The sequence below is a fragment of the Megalobrama amblycephala genome, linkage group LG9 (genome assembly GCF_018812025.1).
Source record: "Megalobrama amblycephala isolate DHTTF-2021 linkage group LG9, ASM1881202v1, whole genome shotgun sequence".
Taxonomy (NCBI): domain Eukaryota; kingdom Metazoa; phylum Chordata; class Actinopteri; order Cypriniformes; family Xenocyprididae; genus Megalobrama; species Megalobrama amblycephala.
Genome location: NC_063052.1, coordinates 36,763,133 through 36,781,528, shown reverse-complemented (window position 1 = coordinate 36,781,528; position 18,396 = coordinate 36,763,133). Strand labels below are relative to the sequence as shown.

The window sequence follows — 18,396 nt, the reverse complement described above, 5'->3', positions numbered from 1 at the left end:
GTAGATGAGTTCCATGAAAGAGAAGTGGTTTGCGAAATAAAGCAGATGGACTCGTCTGGATCTGTCTGCTCGTGGGCGGCCAAGTGTGCTGCTACAGACAATCGTCCAGCGGAATCTGACCGCAGCATATTCGTTATTACAAAACCTGCTGTGGGGGACACTTTTGGTGCGCAAAGAGACTAAGAGTGTTATTTACTTATTCATTGATTGATTTCATTCAGTGTATTTGTTTTCTTATTCTATTTAAATGTATTTTTTTAGTATTTATTCATTCATTAGATTTACTTTTATTTTTTATCCATTTATTTATTGTATTTACTTTTTTAGTCATTTACCTAACTCTTATCTATTGACATTTTTATATATTAATTTATTTAAATTATTCAATTATTCATTTTTGTTTTATTTACGTACTTTTATTCATTATTTTATTTACATATTCTTTTATTCGTTATTTATTTACTTATCTTTTTAATCATTCATTAACTTTATGCTTTTATATTTTTTCATTTACCCATTCTTTTATTCATTCAATTATGTATTATTTTTGTCAAAAGAAATCAAATATTTTTATTTGCTTTTTTTAAAAATAATTCATTTACTTACTCTTATTAATGCTTTATTTTCTATTTATTTATGTACATACTCTTTTATTTATTCAATTTATTTTATTTATTAGATATATTTATTATAACCCAGGACTAAAACATGGGCGATAACTTGAGATTTTTTGCCAGCCAGACTGGCCCCAAACAGTTGCGTGAAAGATGAGCTGCAGATGTTTTAGGGCACATAGTGTGACATAGTATTGCGATTGAAAGCAGACTCCTTTTTTTTTTTTTTTTTTTTTAACTCTTTTCGAGAATACGTATATATTTTTTCCCTCGCGCTTCCAGGATTCAGTCAGGCAGCCGAGCGGGAATGCTTCACTTCCAGGCATTCGGTTCTCGCTCCAAAAACAACTTCCATTCAGTGCTCCCAAATGACAGCACGCTGGTGGGATGGTTTGCGCTCTGGCTTTGAGCTAAGGAGAAATGCGGAAAGAAGAGTAGAGGAGAAGAAAAATGAATGAGTTGCTGTAGCTGCGACTCTGCACCTTCATCAAGCAGCCCGGTCTTCTGCCACAATGGATTACGGCTCATCCTGACTCACACACGCAAGCCTGACCTGAATCACTCTTACTGACACTGGGAGGATGCAACTTTCTCCCATGAGCCCATTCTGCTCGACTTCAAACACCAATCCGAGCGTAGGCCTGACTCACTTTGGCAGCGCGACCGATCGATGACGTAGCATTCTCAGCAAGCGTATAATTTCCATTCTGCGGAAAGACGCTGTGTTCCGTGTCATTATTTCGTGTGTTTTGCTCCTGTTAGAGATCGGCGATTTCTGTTTTGTGTCAGCAGGCAATTCTCTGCGGCTTGGAGCTGTCTGCTGGAAATGGGCATTGAACACTTTGATGCATTTGGTAGCAATGAGCTGTCTGCTCTTTCCTTCTGTCTAGACAGCTTCAGGTTGTGAAAAGTGACTGAGTCTCTTTTTTTTTCTTTTTTCATTTGAGCAGAAGTAGTGGTGGGTTCCCTCATGATGTAATGACCTGTCAGAAAGACCAACAGGATATTTTGGGAACCTGTCGGGGATGCAGTGGTAAAATTTAGAAGACATTAGGGCTGCACGATTTGTAGAAAAAAAAATATATAGAGAAAAAATATTATTTATATATTCCAGGGAACCCTCTATGTACATCATACTATAGCTGTGACTGAATAAAAAGAAGATGGAAACGATTTGATTGATTGAACATGAATATAATAAACAGACGACTACTACAATACATGGTTTATCTGTGTTCTTAAAGCTTTCTCAGGTATTTTCCATAATAATAAAGTATATTTAGAAAGCAATGCTAATCAAAATGCTTTTTCAAACACTCGACTGATGTTATGAAGTGAGTTTGGAGTAAAAACACATTAATAAATGTTGTTTTTTTATTTTTTTTTGGTCAAGAGGTTCATAAACGCTTCTCATGTCTGACGCGTGTTGCTTTTTCATATGAGGTGCTTTCAGATGGAGCGTCATTTACTACTGATCACAAAGCCGTTCTTCACTAACATGATGTGTACTTATTTATATAATTAAAAATCGCTATGTTCATTTGGTTGACCCAAGTATGATTCTCTTTTGTTCCACCTCCCGATCCTCTTGCCTTTTTGTTCCCACCATATCCTGTCTTTTTACTATTCCTATCAACAAAAAAAGTATCAGGAACTCTTCAGCCTCATTTCCATTCATTCCACTGCACATTTATGCACTATCACACCGTCTTAGACCACACGGATCTGTTTTGCTAAGTCTTGGAAAATACACCATCACTTTTGAGTAGGTTCTAAAACAGCATATCTGTTCTGGTTTACCCCTGCATGAGGTAAACTCCAGACTCGTTTAAATACACATTCTCCTTTATTTAAACAAACAGTACTTGTAGAATCATTTTGAATACTGTTTGTTTTGCCATATTATTTGATCTCTTGATTTGACCTCATTACAAAAGATGAAGTCACAACTTTCGCAAATTCCATGCTGCAATTCCAAGGATGTTCCCGCAGCCAAGGAATTCCGCCACCGTGAGGCAAAGGTCAACGGTGTTGAGGAGCGGAAAATGTGAGCGATACTCCTGAAAGACAGACCTGCGGATTTTCCTTCAGTTCTTCTGACAGCACCACCAACTTTATTTTTACCCACAGCTTTGGCCGAGCAGATTGCGGATATCACGGAGAGAACTGACTCTTTTACTCTGTTATTATTGGGGTTTTTGAGGGCTCCCGACCTGTTTTGATGGATGAACCTGTCACGCAACTGCTACCACGCGTTTTGACGGGCCGATGCCACTTTGGCCTGTGAACCCCAGGAACCCAGCAGAGAGCAGCGTCCTTTCCAAAAGCAGGCCACCTGCTTGAGTCGTCCGTTTAATGGTCAGACGCGTTCAATCATTCACCGCTGGAGCTCTCAGCAACCTGTGTCTGCACGCTGACTGGCACCAAACTCAAAACTCAAACTGTTGCTGAGCCTTCTTACAGGAACAGTTCATGAAAATGTGCTGTTGCTTCAAAAGAACAAGAAAAGCACCATAAACGACTCATCTGCAATATATCATGGCTTCTGCAAGGTACTATAGTAAAACTAAAACTAAACCCATAATTAATGTACTTAAATAAATTAAACTGAAATAGAAAATAAATAAAAACTAATATAAAAAAAACAAAAAAAATGACAAAAACACTAAAGCTTTTAACTAAAATTTAAATGAAAATGGTAAATACAAAAATAAAATTGAATTCAAAGTATTAAGAAAAACTGGTAACACAGTTATTTTACAGATTACCCTTTGATGCGTACGTTCACACCGGTGTGATTAGAACGTTCAGTGCATCACATGATCAACTGCCAAATTGATTAGCGCTTTGGCTGGCGCTAAACCAGAGACGGACGCACGCAGCGCTTTTCATATATCACATATATGCAGTGTTTTCAACCAAATAATGTTTATTTTAGGTTTCAGACATTTAAATTCACGAGTACTAACAAAACAATATATTTAGAGTTTGTATAATAGACAATGATGTCTATAAAAGTGGAAATAACAACCCTTTCCATTATAATTAGACCACACATTTTATTCATATCAGATACACATAGTGAAAGTAACTTTAAAGCTTACTCTATTCTTTCCCAGTTCACCGACTCACTTACAGTACTTTCATGTATTTCGGGAGAAGTGGATAAATTAATGTGTTGTAAATCCAACAGATCCGATTCTCTGTGCGGCGCAAACTAACATGGCAGCGCCCATCGCGCATATGGCTCAACTAACATGATCGTTATAAAGGTGTTTAAACAGCAAAACACATCCACTTGCACATATTTGGCAATCGGAATATTAGATATTTCATGCTATAGTTAACAAATTTGTGAATATTTTGAATAAAAAAGGAAAATTAAATGAAAGCAGATCATCATTCATACAGTGCTGCGGTGTGTCACGTAACAAGCAATGACGCGTCACCATGGAAACCATAAAGTGATACGTTCTAAATAACGGTCACCTTAAAAAACTCACGCTGGGGTGTCAGCCAGAATATTTTAAACTTACGTTCAAAAGGGTTAATGGCACTTCTTGTACTGCATTTTATTCAGCCCTTACTGTGATTTTTCTGAAGTGAACACGGACACTTCATCTTTCTTGTGAGGTACAATAAACTTCATAAAACTCATCAGCAATGTTTTGGCCATCATTCCGACAGGGTCCGCTACAACAGGCTTGTACTAATAGTGGATAAAAGCAAGATGACAACATAAGTTATAACCGTAATTAAACTAAACTATACCTGTTCTATCTTTTGCAGCATATACTGTATTCTCTGGCTCTGTAGGAATCATTGTCTGACTCCGGTTCGAACTGAACACTGCTACTGACAGTTTCTGACATTTTCAGTGCGTGATATTGCCCTGTTTTGTTGTTGTCGGTATGCCGGAGCATGAGCTCTTGAAGCTCCACCCTCTTCTTGAAAGGGGGCTCATTTGCATTTAAAGGGACACACACAAAAAAGGGCACGTTTTTTTTTCTCACCCCCAAAAAGAGGCAATTTTAACATGCTCTAAAAATGATCTGTGGGGTATTTTGAGCTAAAACTTCACAGACACATTCTGGGGACAACAGAGACTTTGTATCTTGTATAAGTGGCATAATAGGTCCCCTTTAATAAATGCATTAACTAACATGAACAAACATCTTTGTTGATGTTAGTTCACAGTGCATTAGCTAATATTAACAGATACAAATTTTGATTTTAATAATGTATTAGTAAATGCTGAAATATACACCAACTAAGATTATTAAGATAACACTGGTATTCTGAAGTCATATGATTGTTTCATGTGAAATTTCTTATTATATATAGTTTGTTCTTCCGATCAAACCAAAGCTCTAAAGTCTCATTAATTTTCATTTTTGTATTAATAAGTGTGTCTTTGTGAAGGAAAGGGACATGCTAAACCATTGTTCTGCCTCTCATAGTTTGTATTTTATAGATTAGTAAAAAAGAGAAATGTAAAGTTAGGTTTAATCACCAAACGCACCAAAGCCATCAGTATGTTTCTTGATGATCTGTTGCCAGCATCAGGCTTTAGTAGCAGAGCAGTTTTATTAAGTTTTATTCCGGTTTACATCAGCTCTTCACAAAACATTGGTGTATTTCCCTCATTGCAGGCGGTTTAGTGAGCTCTGGTTCTCAGCGAGGTTTCGTGGCTCTCGGTGTGGCCTAATTCTCCAGCTCTCCAGGGTCTCTCAGGCCCCTTTACGAGTGTCCCTCATGAAAATCTGGGGGGGTCATGTTCACTCTGTGGCCTGTGAAACGTGTGAAATCAAGGGGCACCTCTGCGAGAGGCAGACCTGCTCTGTTTGATGTTGTCCTGTAAAGAATCCGTTTCATGGGTGAGGCATCCTAGCAGAGACGTCGTAAAGCGTAGAACATTACCTCATCACAATCTGCACTTCCTTTTTTACTTAAGAACTCCTTTTTGTTGGCCTGCTTTTATGTATATTGATATTATATATGAATTATTTCCCACAACCCCTTAAGTACATAAGAGGTACATTAAGTGTATGAACCTTAAAAGTGGAGTATTAATGGGGTTTGTGGTAATAGCTCAGGTGCTAATGATTAGATAGAAGCAATTACTTATGTATATGGGTTTGATGAAATAAAGATGCAATTTTATGCCGTAGCATTAAATCCCAGTACTGACTCCTCTAAAGTATGTACTTCCCATCAGCAGTGAAGTATGTAGTTTCAGTGCGTAGGTGAAGTATGTGAATTGAGATTCAGCCAGTGACTTTTTTTCAAAGCTGATAAATGTCACGAAGACTGTCCTCTAAAGCTCTGCGCATATATTTCTGGATTGACAGTCTGATTTCTCAGGTGGTTTACGAAGAGGGAATTTTTTCCACTTGTCTCTGAGAGTTTAATGATGTGGTGTGGAAATATCATGCGTAGAGGTGCAGGCTGCCAGCAGCGAGGTTTCTGACCGTCTTCCCTGGAAGCTCCTGTCAAGAGCGCACACACAATCGGCAGTCGATCTCCCATCGCCGTCCCCACCGCAGTCTGAACAGGAAGTTGATAAGAGCGTGTGGTAAGGGGCAGATTTTCAGCGTTCTGACTGACTGACACTTAATAACGGCAGCGTTCAGCCGCTCAATTGAAAGCAGGTGAGCTGGGCTTCTGATGTTTTTCGTGTCCAGTTCTCTTGGACCGTCCCACTGAGAGAGCCCAGATTGACCCCTTTTTTCAATAATGTATTGCAATCTGTAGTATTCAAAGATGGCATGAAATCAGAATTCATTTTATTGAATTATTGTGCCTGATTCATAACTCTAACCCACCATTTTGTGGCAAAGACGAGCCGATTTCTGATATTGTGGAACAGCTGTCGAAAATCTTGATCACGTCACTGCTCATTTGCATAAAGTCGAGCTCTTGAGAAGTTCAATGCAAATGAGCAGACATGTTGTCCGGTGACAGGTGTCTGTGTGAACGAGGTTTAAATAAAATGCTTTTCATAAATTTTCTGCTGACATTAACTGAGACAATATATGCAGGGAAAATAAATATAACAAATAATTATATCCCAGCCTAATATGTTGCAGTCAAATCAAATCCCAGTTAATACATTCAGGTCCCACCCTACATTATTCCCTGCTGGATATATGGGAAATTGTATTATTCTTGATTATATTAATTATACAGTAGTGGCCAAAAGTGATGTCTGGCATATGAAAATTGACATCTCCACCCTTTATTGATTAAAAATGCGTTAAAGATTTTGTAAGCGTGCTCCATAGTGGTGCTTGGAGGCGATTGTTTTATTATTGATAATGCAACATGCAAAAATGAGAGAGAACCAACAAAATATTAATAACTGATTATGCTGTAGTCAATTTATGCTTTTTCATGAGGCCTTTTTGGTTTTTCTCTATTTTTATTGTTTTTTGTTTGTTTGTTTTTTGCGTAGTAAAATAAAACCTGTAGCTATTGTTTGCCTTTTTTTGCCAAAAAATTTTGTCAGATAAATACCTTAACCAAGTTTGGTGTTTTATTCTTCCATCATATTAAAAATATTGATGGTTTAATCAAACTTTAGGGCAATTAAAAACACATATCCCCTCCGGACATCACTTTTGGCCACTACTGTACAATTATGACTTTCAGGTCACTAATCATGAATATTTATTTATTTATTTATTTATTGTTTCAAATTTTATATATATATATATATATATATATATATATATATATATAGTATACAAGCATAAATATATATTCGAGATGGGCAGCTCAAACAAATGTTTTAAAAGTTGGTTGGTTTTAGTTGATTTTAACTGTTTAAATGACCAAAACACTGGTTGTCTTATTGCTAGAAGCACTTTAAGGGTCTCTAATTTTTCAGCTGTGTGAAGATCTAGTGACAGTCTGTAACAGCTCCACACAGGAAGTATCAAATTTGCAAGACTGCTTCTGCCGTTCTTTCTCTGTCTTGGCACTGATTTCTTCGAGTTGGCAAGGATGTCAATCGTGCCAGACAATACAAGCACTTCATTCGGCCAGACATTGAGATTACATTGAATGTGTCTCGTAGACACTTATATTACATTACGATCAGAATGTCGGCCAATCAGACGCGGGCCTTTGAAGATGAGTGGTGTGTGGGTGTGGCCTCCGCAGCTGCTGTCGGCTGTGTGTGAAAGCGTGACAGCGCTGCCCACTCGGACCTAATTGGATATGGTAGGGGTGTTTTTATTGAAATCACTCACAGGTGTAGGCCTCGCTTTAAAGTGGCGCTCGCAACCTCTGAGAACTTTCAGCTGTCTGCTGTTACCAGTGTGTGTTTGTGCGAGCGGGAGTGTGTGTGCGTCGTTCCCAGACAAAGAAATCTCTATTTTCAGACCAAAGCTCTGTTTGGTTTATTAGCAGTCGTATCTGCGTAACGTTCTTGTGGCGTACTGTAAAGTGGGTGGGTTAGTGAGCTTGAATACAGAGTGAGTTAAAATTGGGCGGGCGGTTTTCTGCACCTGCAGGACTGAGGCCTTGCTGACGCATGTTTTTACCCTGACACTGACTGCTAGTAAAGGAGGTAGAGAGAATGGCAGAACTGGTTAGTGTAAGAGGAGACTAGCAAAACAAGTCTGCTAGGGGTGGGAATCAACCGATGGTACAATGTTGTATTGATATCTGGTTCCCAATATGGTAATATTGTAGTTCTTTATTGTAAAGTTATTAAAAACTCTACTTTTACCTGCTTGTTTCTTATTCATCTGCATTAGACTTTGCTGCTTTACACAATTATATTCTGAGCTCATTCTGAGTTTGGATTTTGGTTAAATATAATAAATTGAATGTATTGACTTTTTATATTATATTATATTATATTATATTATATTATATTATATTAGATTAGATTAGATTAGATTATATTATATTATATTATATTATATTAGATTATATTAGATTATATTAGATTTAATATTTTACATAAAATGATCAAATGTTGTTTTATATTTGCTTACAATTCTGCCCTATTTCAAGGACACCTAAACACTTTTTTTTCTTTTCTCTTCAAATGTTAATAACACAATATATTATATAATGTTATATAGTATTTAAGATAGATAGAAGAAAATTATATAATATTGTATGATGTTTAATATAATATTTTATATATTAATTTTTGTTATATTTGCTTGCATTTCTGAACCTGAATAAATATTTTTATGTAGATTTATATTAAATTTATACACATTATAATTTTTTTTCTTTAGTCTTAATATTTTATAAAAATATTATATAATACTATATTATATAGCATTTAATATAATATAGCGTTTTTTTTTATATATGTTTTTATATGTTATATATGTTTTTCAACTTTTCTTTTTTTTCTCTATTATATAAATATGATTTTTTATTATTATATTTTATATTCTTTAATTTAATTTTAATAAATTAATATTATCATAAATAAATGTTCTTTTCTTTTTTTAAATTTTCTTCTTTTTTTCTCTCTCTCCAAACTCAAACTTTTCTCCAGGTTTAAATGAAACAATCCAAGATTTAATATAGTAATATTGATATGTGATAGTCAAACCCTTTCTGAGATTTTAGTCTTTCTCCATTGAAGTAGACTGGAGCTTTACAGGAAATGGCTGTATATGGGCATGACCAAGATGGATGCAGTTTTTACTTGCTTTAATACTAATCAGTCTTTCTCTGCAGGTATTAGAGTGATGCAAAATATTCTCTGGAGTTGATCTGGTGGCTCTAAGAGTTTCCATTTTGGTCTTTACCACTTTCTTTATCCATTCACAGGATATCCGCAACACGGTCGGCAACATCCCTATGGAGTGGTACAAGGACTATCCCCACATTGGATATGACCTGGACGGCAAGAAGATCTTTAAACCAATCAGGAACAAAGATGAACTGGATGAGTTTCTCGACAAGATGGAGAATCCTGATTACTGGTGAGGAGCGATTGGAACGTTCGTTTAAAGTAATTCAACCTCTATAATTGGTTATTCACTCATTCTTCTGTCATTACTAGGCGTACCGTCCATGACAAGATGACCGGCGCTGATATCCGTCTGTCGGATGAGCAGGTGGACCTCGTGCACCGTCTGCAGCAGGGCAAGTTCGGTGACGTCAATTTCAACGAATACGAGGTATTTTGCTCTGGTTTTCCGCTCTGTTGGTGTTGGATTCAACACAGATCCGACAGTAACAGAATTTGTCACCTCAACATCTGCAGTCTGGTCTGTGAAAACCTCTTAAAACGGGCTTCTAGATAATAACCCCAGCGCACGATGGGGAAAAAATGAAGCTCGTCGAATTACTCCTCTCATTTACGAAGCCACACGAAGCCCAACCCGAGTCTGCGCTCACCACCGACAAATGAAGTAACGAAACATTAACACAAGCACAATTAGCCATCTTAAGAAAAACAGCGCAGCCCGTCTGACCTGCACAGGAGGTAATGAGTCTGGATGGTGTCACGGCCGTCGTTTAGCGCTTTATAAACATCAGTGCTAATTGTGCATCGCCGTCTTTTCTGGCACAAACAGAAAGTGAGTCATTCCACAGTTGGGTCTGTCTGTGATCAGTTAGTCGACCTCAGACAGGCTTTAAAGAATGAGCGTGAAAAAGCCACCTGTCATCTGACTGGGACTTGTTGCGTCTGGTTGATAGGCCAGATGTTCCTATTTTCACATTGCCATGTTAAACAGAACACACATTGTGCAAATGTTATATTGATTTTATACACCAGTTCAATAAATAAAAAGTTAATATATTGATATTTTTTTAGACAAAATATTGTCTGTTTTTGCTTAATTTTGCCAATGTAAATATTACCTATAAAGCCAGAGCAGAACTGTTGTGTGTCTCTGAGCAACACACAGCGGGGTTTCGTTTCTGAATGAATCCGTGTTTTGAGTGAATCAATCGGGTGAAAGAAATGATTCAACGGCCCATTCATAAAGAGAGTCATTTACTCCATGGGTGCTTCTCAATTCTTATTTGTGCATCCTCATTTCTTTTCCTCGCATCTCAGCTCCACCACCGTAGGATGTAAGGGGAGGATGCAAGGAAAGAAAACGAAAAATGTTATTTGTATATTGGAACGTTCTTGATCCCTCGAGAAAAAAGTCGAGATAAAATGTTGAGAATAAAGTCGTTAATTTATGAGAAAAATTACGTTAAATTACGAGAACAAATTTGTTAAATTATGAGAAAAATGTCGTTAAATTTCGAGAAAAAAGTCGAGATAAAATGTTGAGAATAAACTCGTTAAATTACGAGAAAAAAAACTTGTTAAATTTCAAGAAAAAAGTCGAGATAAAATGTTGAGAATAAAGTTGTTAATTTATGAGAAAAAAATCATTAAATTACGAGAACAAATTCGTTAAATTATGAGAAAAATGTTGTTAAATTTCGAGAAAAAAGTTGAGATAAAATGTTGAGAATAAAGTCATTAAATTATAAGAAAAATGTCGTTAAATTTCGAGAAAAAAGTCGAGATAAAATGTTGAGAATAAAGTCATTAAATTATGAGAAAAAACTCGTTAAATTTCGAGAAAAAAGTCGAGATAAAATGTTGAGAATAAACTCTTTAAATTACGAGAAAAAAAATTGTTAAATTTCAAGAAAAAAGTTGAGATAAAATGTTGAGAATAAAGTCATTAAATTATGAGAAAAAAGTCGTTAAATTAATTTGTTAAATAAAAAAAAAAAGTCGTTAAATTAATTTTTAATTTTAATTTTTTTTTCTCGTAATTTAATGACTTTATTCTCATAATTGAATGACTTTATTCTCAACATTTTATCTCAACTTTTTTCTCGAAATTTAACTTTAGTCTCGAGATGGTCAGAAATCATTGTTGTGTAAAGCATCAAATAGAAATTACAAAAAGTAACTTCAGAAAGTAATGTTTTTATTTGATTCAACATAAAATATATTACTCACAAACTTTTGGAAGTTGTGGTTGAGTAAGTGATGACTGAATTTTCATTTTTGCGTGAATAAAGTAAAACTGCCAGTAGGTGGCGGTAAATGTCTTGATTAAGTCATTGAGTCATTCATTCATTAATTTATTCATTTGATTCATTCAAATGGCTGATTCATTCAGCAGTGAAGTAAATGGTTCTCTTTATCAATGGTTTATTGAATCATTAGTTCACCCGATTTGTTCAAAACACTGATTCGGAAATGAAATGCTGTTAATTGGCAAAATTGATCAAAACAGACAATATTGTGTCTAAAATAACTCAATATTTACTAATTTATTGAGCTGTTGTATAAAAACAGTATCACATTTGCAGTTGTGCTATTCAGCACTCATGTGATATTGTGCTCGTTACTCGTGTGATATAGCTTAACTATATCCTGTGATGTGAATATGAGTCAAAACTCTTATCACTGCATTCTATAGGCTCCATGTGTTGCCCTGCACCATATTCATCAATCAAGTGTATGAAATGTCCGATGACCTACGTAGGTCTGGGGCGGGGCAAGTGCATTAAATGTGTTAAGATTTTTTTTACCATAATTAATCTGTGTACACACACACCCGGAGCGGTGGGCAGCCATTTTTGCTGTGGGAGCGATTGGGGGTTAGGTGCCTTGCTCAAGGGCATCTCAGTCATTTCCTGTCGGTATTGAGAATCAAACCCGCAACCTTTGGGTTACCAGTTTGAGACTCTAAACATTAGGCCATGACTGTTCCATATGTGTGTATGTATTTGGATATGCATATACATAGAAATTACTCTGTGCATCCTTATAAATGTCAAAAAGTCTAAAGACCAAAGAAAACCTAAGTGTTTTAGTGTGTAAAGGTGCAGTTTGCGCAGGACGAGTTCTTGTGCTCCATCTGTGTTTCTTTTTTAAATTACTTTTAATATCCTCTTTTAACGTGTAAAACATTTGTTACCACTCCTTTTAAACACCCTTGGGATAATATGGATGTGTTTTTTTTTTACTTTGACTTAATGCTTTCCTCTTTCTGACTCTTTGTTGTGTTTGTTTTTTCTAGCCTGCAGTTGACTTCTTCTCCAACGAAGTGATGATTCACCCCGTCACCAACAGGCCTCAGGACAAACGAAGCTTTATTCCTTCACTTATCGAGAAAGAGAAGGCAAGTTTGACTGTCGTTGTCACACCTCACGTTTTGCGTTTATGGTGAAAGCGTATATTTACTGTGAAAGGGAAACGGCATGAGAATAGTCATGTTTCGTCTCCTAACTGCTCCCAGCTGTGCTGCGTTACGAATAATGATTCCCACATAGTTTTTAAAGTGGAAAGAGGTCTGAAACGCCGGCATAATGGGGATCTGAAATTGAACGCTGAAAGAAATCAAACCTGCAAACGTTTCGGTTAAAATAAGATTCCCTCTTTAGATATTCCGGCTGATTCCGGTCACTATATGTAATGCGTTTCCTGCTGTAAACCGGCGACGTGTGCAATGAGTGTTTTGAGTAATGATCATACACATGTGCTCTCAATAACCACAATGATGTGTTACTGTGTGTGTGTTTTCTCTCTACTGTACCGTCACTGCATCCATCTCTCTCTCTCTCTATTAGGTCGGGAAATTGGTTCATGCCATTAAGATGGGTTGGATCAAGCCACGCAGACCCAAGGAAACCACCCCGCAGTACTATGACCTGTGGGCCAAGGAGGACCCCAACAGCATCCTGGGACGCCACAAAATGCACATCCCAGCTCCCAAGATGAGACTTCCTGGGCACGAGGAGTCATACAACCCTCCTCCAGAATACCTGCTGTCGGAGGAAGAGGTGCATTTTTGAGCAGTCGTACACTTAAATATGACACACTTTTTCACACTGCAACTGTTCAAAAAACATATCATAAAAGTCGTCCAATGACATCAAACCTGGTGCAAGTGTTTTTATAATCATTAAATCTATTATCTTTTCAATTACATTAATAATGTAATAATATTTTATATCCCTTTCTTAGTCATGGTATAGTATTTATAGTATATATAATATTATTTTACTTGCATTACATGTAGGATTTCATTTAAATATGGTAAATTAAGAACCTAAATGTACCGTACAAGAACAAATTTAATTAAAAATATATATTTTTTAAAAAAACTAAATAAATAAAAACACTTTTAATATTTATATTGTATACATTTTTACATTTTAGAAATAAAATATTTTTGAAATTAAGTTATTTATTAATCTATTATTATATTTATTTTTTCCCCATCTTTTTAGGCTCAGTTTTAGTAAGTTTGATTTAATATATTTATAGATAAAAATATTTTTAAAAAACATGTCAAATTTATATGTATAATTTTATAAGTAATATTAATATTATTAAATCAATAAAATTAATAGTAATATTTATTAATTAATTAAAATAATACTCTATCTGTTTTATGTGCATAAACTTGCTTTATGAAGTCTGAGACGTTTAACTGAGACTCACTTGCTTTCAGGACAAGACTTTATGCAAAATGGAAATACTTTCATTTGTAATATTTGCATATAAAAATATAACCGTCAAATGTAAATTAAGCACTGGAGGAAGACGTCTCTTATTAAGCACATAAAGAGAAGATAGTAAATGAATAAAGACTTAACTTTCAGTCTTTTCTTCACACAAACTATTATATGACGTCAGGAGATTTGGAATAAGTCATACTTTTGTGTTGAGCTTCTTCACTATGAAGTGGAAAAGAGCAGCTTGTTAGCATACATACAGGTTTGGGTCAACATGAGTGTAAATAAAGACAGAATCATTTTGAGTGAACTCTTCCTTTAAAATGTCACTGGCTAAATGCCCAGATCATTTCACACCTGCACCTCCATCTCCGGCTCCATTAGGCCTGTACAATTTGCCTATAAGTCATTTGCGTATGTTTTACATGCTATACTTAACTCCACGGGAACACGTGCATCCCCTCTGCAAGTTAATCTTTATATGCAACCAAATTTTGACCCCAATTTTGACTGCACCTGTTCTTTAGTCCGGCTTTTGTTGAAGCTGTCATAACGTTTGTTCTGTGTGTTTTGTTCAGAGACTGGCATGGGAGCAGCAGGACCCCGAGGACAGGAAGTTGAGTTTCCTGCCACAGAAGTTCGCCTGCCTGCGGGCCGTTCCCGCATACTCGCGCTTCATTCACGAGCGCTTCGAGCGCTGCCTCGACCTGTACCTGTGTCCCCGTCAGCGTAAGATGAGGGTGAGACGCCTCTACATCCTGTCCCGTACAAATAAACTCTACGGTCCCTATTTGAAAATGTGTCCCGTTTTAGAACTATTCATGTCACCAAACGTTGAATTATGATTGATGAAATCACCACAAAAAAAAATTTATTCAGTCATGATAATTCATCTCTGAAGAAGAATTATTAATCATATAAATAAATTTGAAAAACATATATAAATTACATGTGCTACTGTTCAAAAGTTTAGGGTCAGTAAGGTTTTTTTTTTTTAAGAAATTAATACTTTTATTCAGCTTTCCATCACATCATAGAGTTAAATAAAGTTATTTTAGTTTTTATTTTTGATCAAATAAATGCACTTTCAAAAACAAAAAAAATCTATTGGACACCAAACATTTAAATAGTAGTGTAGATTTTATATATTTTTAAGTTACCTATAAATTTTATTTTTTATAAATAATATAAAGAAGAATTATGGCATGATCAGTATCGTTTATATTTTATAAATTGCATATAAATTTAAAAAAATATATAAGATAAATATGTAACTCTGTTTCATTCTTAATTTTGACCAATTTCATAATTTGTTACAAAAAGTTTTGTATTTTTATAAACAATAAATAATCTGTATTCATTCATGATAATTTATCTCAGATGTTTTATTTTTCCCTCAGATTTATGTCTGAATTGTACAGAAGAGGATTAGGGCCAAGCAATAATAAAAAAATTAAACCATCTCGAGATTAAAGTTGTTAAATTTTGAGAAAAAAATCGTTAAATTTCGAGAAAAAAGTCAAAATAAAATGTTGAGAATAAAGTCATTAAATTACAAGAAAAAACTCGTTAAATTACGAGAACAAATTCGTTAAATTATGAGAAAAATGTCATTTAAATTTAGAGAAAAAAAACTCATTAAATTTCGAGAAAAAGGTCGAGATAAAATGTTGAGAATAAAGTCATTAAATTACGAGAAAAAAGTCGTTAAATTACGAGAACAAATTCTTTAAATTATGAGAAAAATGTCGTTAAATTTCGAGAAAAGTCGAGATAAAATGTTGAGAATAAAGTCATTAAATTATGAGAAAAAAAGTCGTTAAATTACGAGAACAAATTCGTTAAATTACGAATTACTCAAGTTTTTTTCTCGTAATTTAACGAGTTTATTCTCAACATTTTATCTCGACTTTTTTCTCAACTTTAATCTCGAGATGGATTTATTTTTTTATTATTGCTTGGCCCTAATCCTCTTCCGTAGAATTGAGTTTTAGATTATCTGGGGGAAAATTGTTTTTTTTAAAATAGTAATAATATTTCACAATATTACAGTTTTTACTGTATTTTTAATCAAATAAATGCAGCCTTGTTGAGCAGAAGAGACTTCTTACGGACCCCAAACATTTAAACAGTAGTATAGTTTTATAGATAAGTTATCTAAAAAAATCATTTTTTATAGATATTGTAAAGAAGTATTATGGCATGATACATTAATTTATACTTAAAACATTTGCTTAAAAATTTAAAGAAATAAGATAAATGTGTAACTCTATTCCATTCTTAATATTGTCCAATTTCATAATTTCTATAATCAAATTCATAATCATAAAAAGTTTTGTAATTTTATGTGAGAAATGCACTTCTTTATTTCTTTAGTCTTCTAATCAAGCTCTTGGTGTAATTAATGTCTGCTAAATGCAAAAATGTAAATTAATTACACTTTTTTTACACAGTTTTTTCATAACTTTGTTACAATACTTGTGTACACTTGTGTTCATATTTGTTTTTTAACAACAATACCGACCTGTTTTTCTTTCTCTGTCCAGGTGAATGTGAACCCAGAAGATCTGATTCCCAAACTTCCCAAACCCAAAGACCTGCAGCCCTTCCCAACCACACAGTCTCTGGTACGTTAGTCTTGAGCTGTACTGGGATCAGTTTTTACAGCCTAATTCTGATGATGACAGCCGGAGGAACAGCTTGTAGATCAGAAACTCATGATATTTCTGGACTAGACTTTACAATGGCAGGACAGTGAGCTTTGATTTTATTGAGACAGGAAACCGTATTACTTACTGTACCGCGTGGGTGAAAAAGATCAGAAGACGAATATTTTTGTTGTTGAAAGCGTTTTCAGACAGCCGTGGCTGTAAAACTGCAGACATGAAACAGGGTTTGTCTGTCATTCTTTTGGACTGGATTATAGAAGAAAAAAAATTTAATAAATCACCCAAATATGTTTGGTGGTAATGGACTAATGTGAAATAATAGAGTCCTGGATGTGTCCTCGAATGATCTCGCTCTGTCTGCTTTTCTTCTCTGCTGTGTCTGTATGTTGTGTTGAGGTCTGTGGTGTTTGTGTCTGACAGGTGTACCGCGGACACTCCAGTCTGGTCAGAAGCATCAGCGTATCTCCCAGTGGACAGTGGCTTGTATCCGGTGAGTCTCGTCTTTTCCTGTTCATCACTCACCCTGATTTTAGGCAGATATTCCTGCTGAAACTTGCAGTGATTATCAAAAGATCTTGTTGCAGCCATGGCTCAGTGGTTACTGCATGTACTCCAACACATTGCACCATGGTGCTTGAATGGGAGATTCAGGTTGGAGTTTGGCTTGTAACATTGCTTAGTCTCATTTCCATCTCTTCTCCCATCAATCTCCCTGTCCTCTCTCTGCTGTGTGTCTGTGCGAAATATATATATTTCGAGCTCTTTTCCAAAACGCTATAAATCCATTTTAATAGTTTTCATGAAAATTACATTTTTTTTTTACCTAGACCTGTACATTTTGTTAATATTCAATTTATCCTGTTAAAATGGTCTATTGGCTCAGTCTGAACATGTTAAACAATGATTGTTAAATGAAACAACAATTTTGTTGATTATAAATTCAAAGTTTTTTTTTTGTTTGTTTGTTTCAAAACGCTACAAATCCATCCTTTTTTTAGCCTTTTTATATAAAAACATCTAGAATCTCAGTATTGAAAGGGGAACAGCTTGATCGCCTGATTCGATGTCACACACTTGCACACACACACACACACACACACACACACACATACGAGGCGAGACGAGCCGAGTTGGCACTCTGGACTCCGGTCCCCGGGTGTAGGTCTCACTGGCTCATCCAGGCCATCAAAAGTGTTAATAGAGTTTAAAACACTCATTTTGAAGACTGAGCACAAACAAACTCCCTCACTTCAAAGAACCGCAATGTTAGATTGCATCGAACGCTCGCCAAATTCTGATTGGTCGAGAGGACATATCGCATTTAGGCTAAAAACAGGTTCGGCGCTTATAGCGTTTTGGAAAGAAACTACATCTTGCAGTACATTTTAAACAAGGAAATATATAGCGATTTGGCATGAAACATTGATGGAGCAGAGAATAGGTTCAGTACACAGCAAAATGGCATGACAAACTCATTTTTTTTTACCTTGGCGTTTATCGCGTTTTGGAAAAGAGCTCTTCATATATATATATATATATATATATATATATATATATATATATATATATATATATGTGTATTAGATAGATAGATAGATAGATATTACATTTTAATCATAAAAATAAGTAATGTATAATATAGTTTA

At 35.2% G+C, this 18,396-nt stretch overlaps 1 protein-coding gene across 1 annotated transcript in view; it reads left to right on the top strand.

The window, feature by feature from the left end:
- Positions 1-18,396, top strand: part of bop1 (BOP1 ribosomal biogenesis factor) — an 84,742-nt gene that overhangs the window by 46,064 nt on the left and 20,282 nt on the right. The window contains exons 4-10 of the mRNA XM_048203524.1: positions 9,420-9,574; positions 9,655-9,772; positions 12,641-12,742; positions 13,191-13,403; positions 14,660-14,821; positions 16,628-16,708; positions 17,171-17,240. Of these exons, the coding sequence (XP_048059481.1) occupies positions 9,420-9,574; positions 9,655-9,772; positions 12,641-12,742; positions 13,191-13,403; positions 14,660-14,821; positions 16,628-16,708; positions 17,171-17,240 (901 nt within the window). The remainder of the gene's footprint in view (positions 1-9,419; positions 9,575-9,654; positions 9,773-12,640; positions 12,743-13,190; positions 13,404-14,659; positions 14,822-16,627; positions 16,709-17,170; positions 17,241-18,396) is intronic.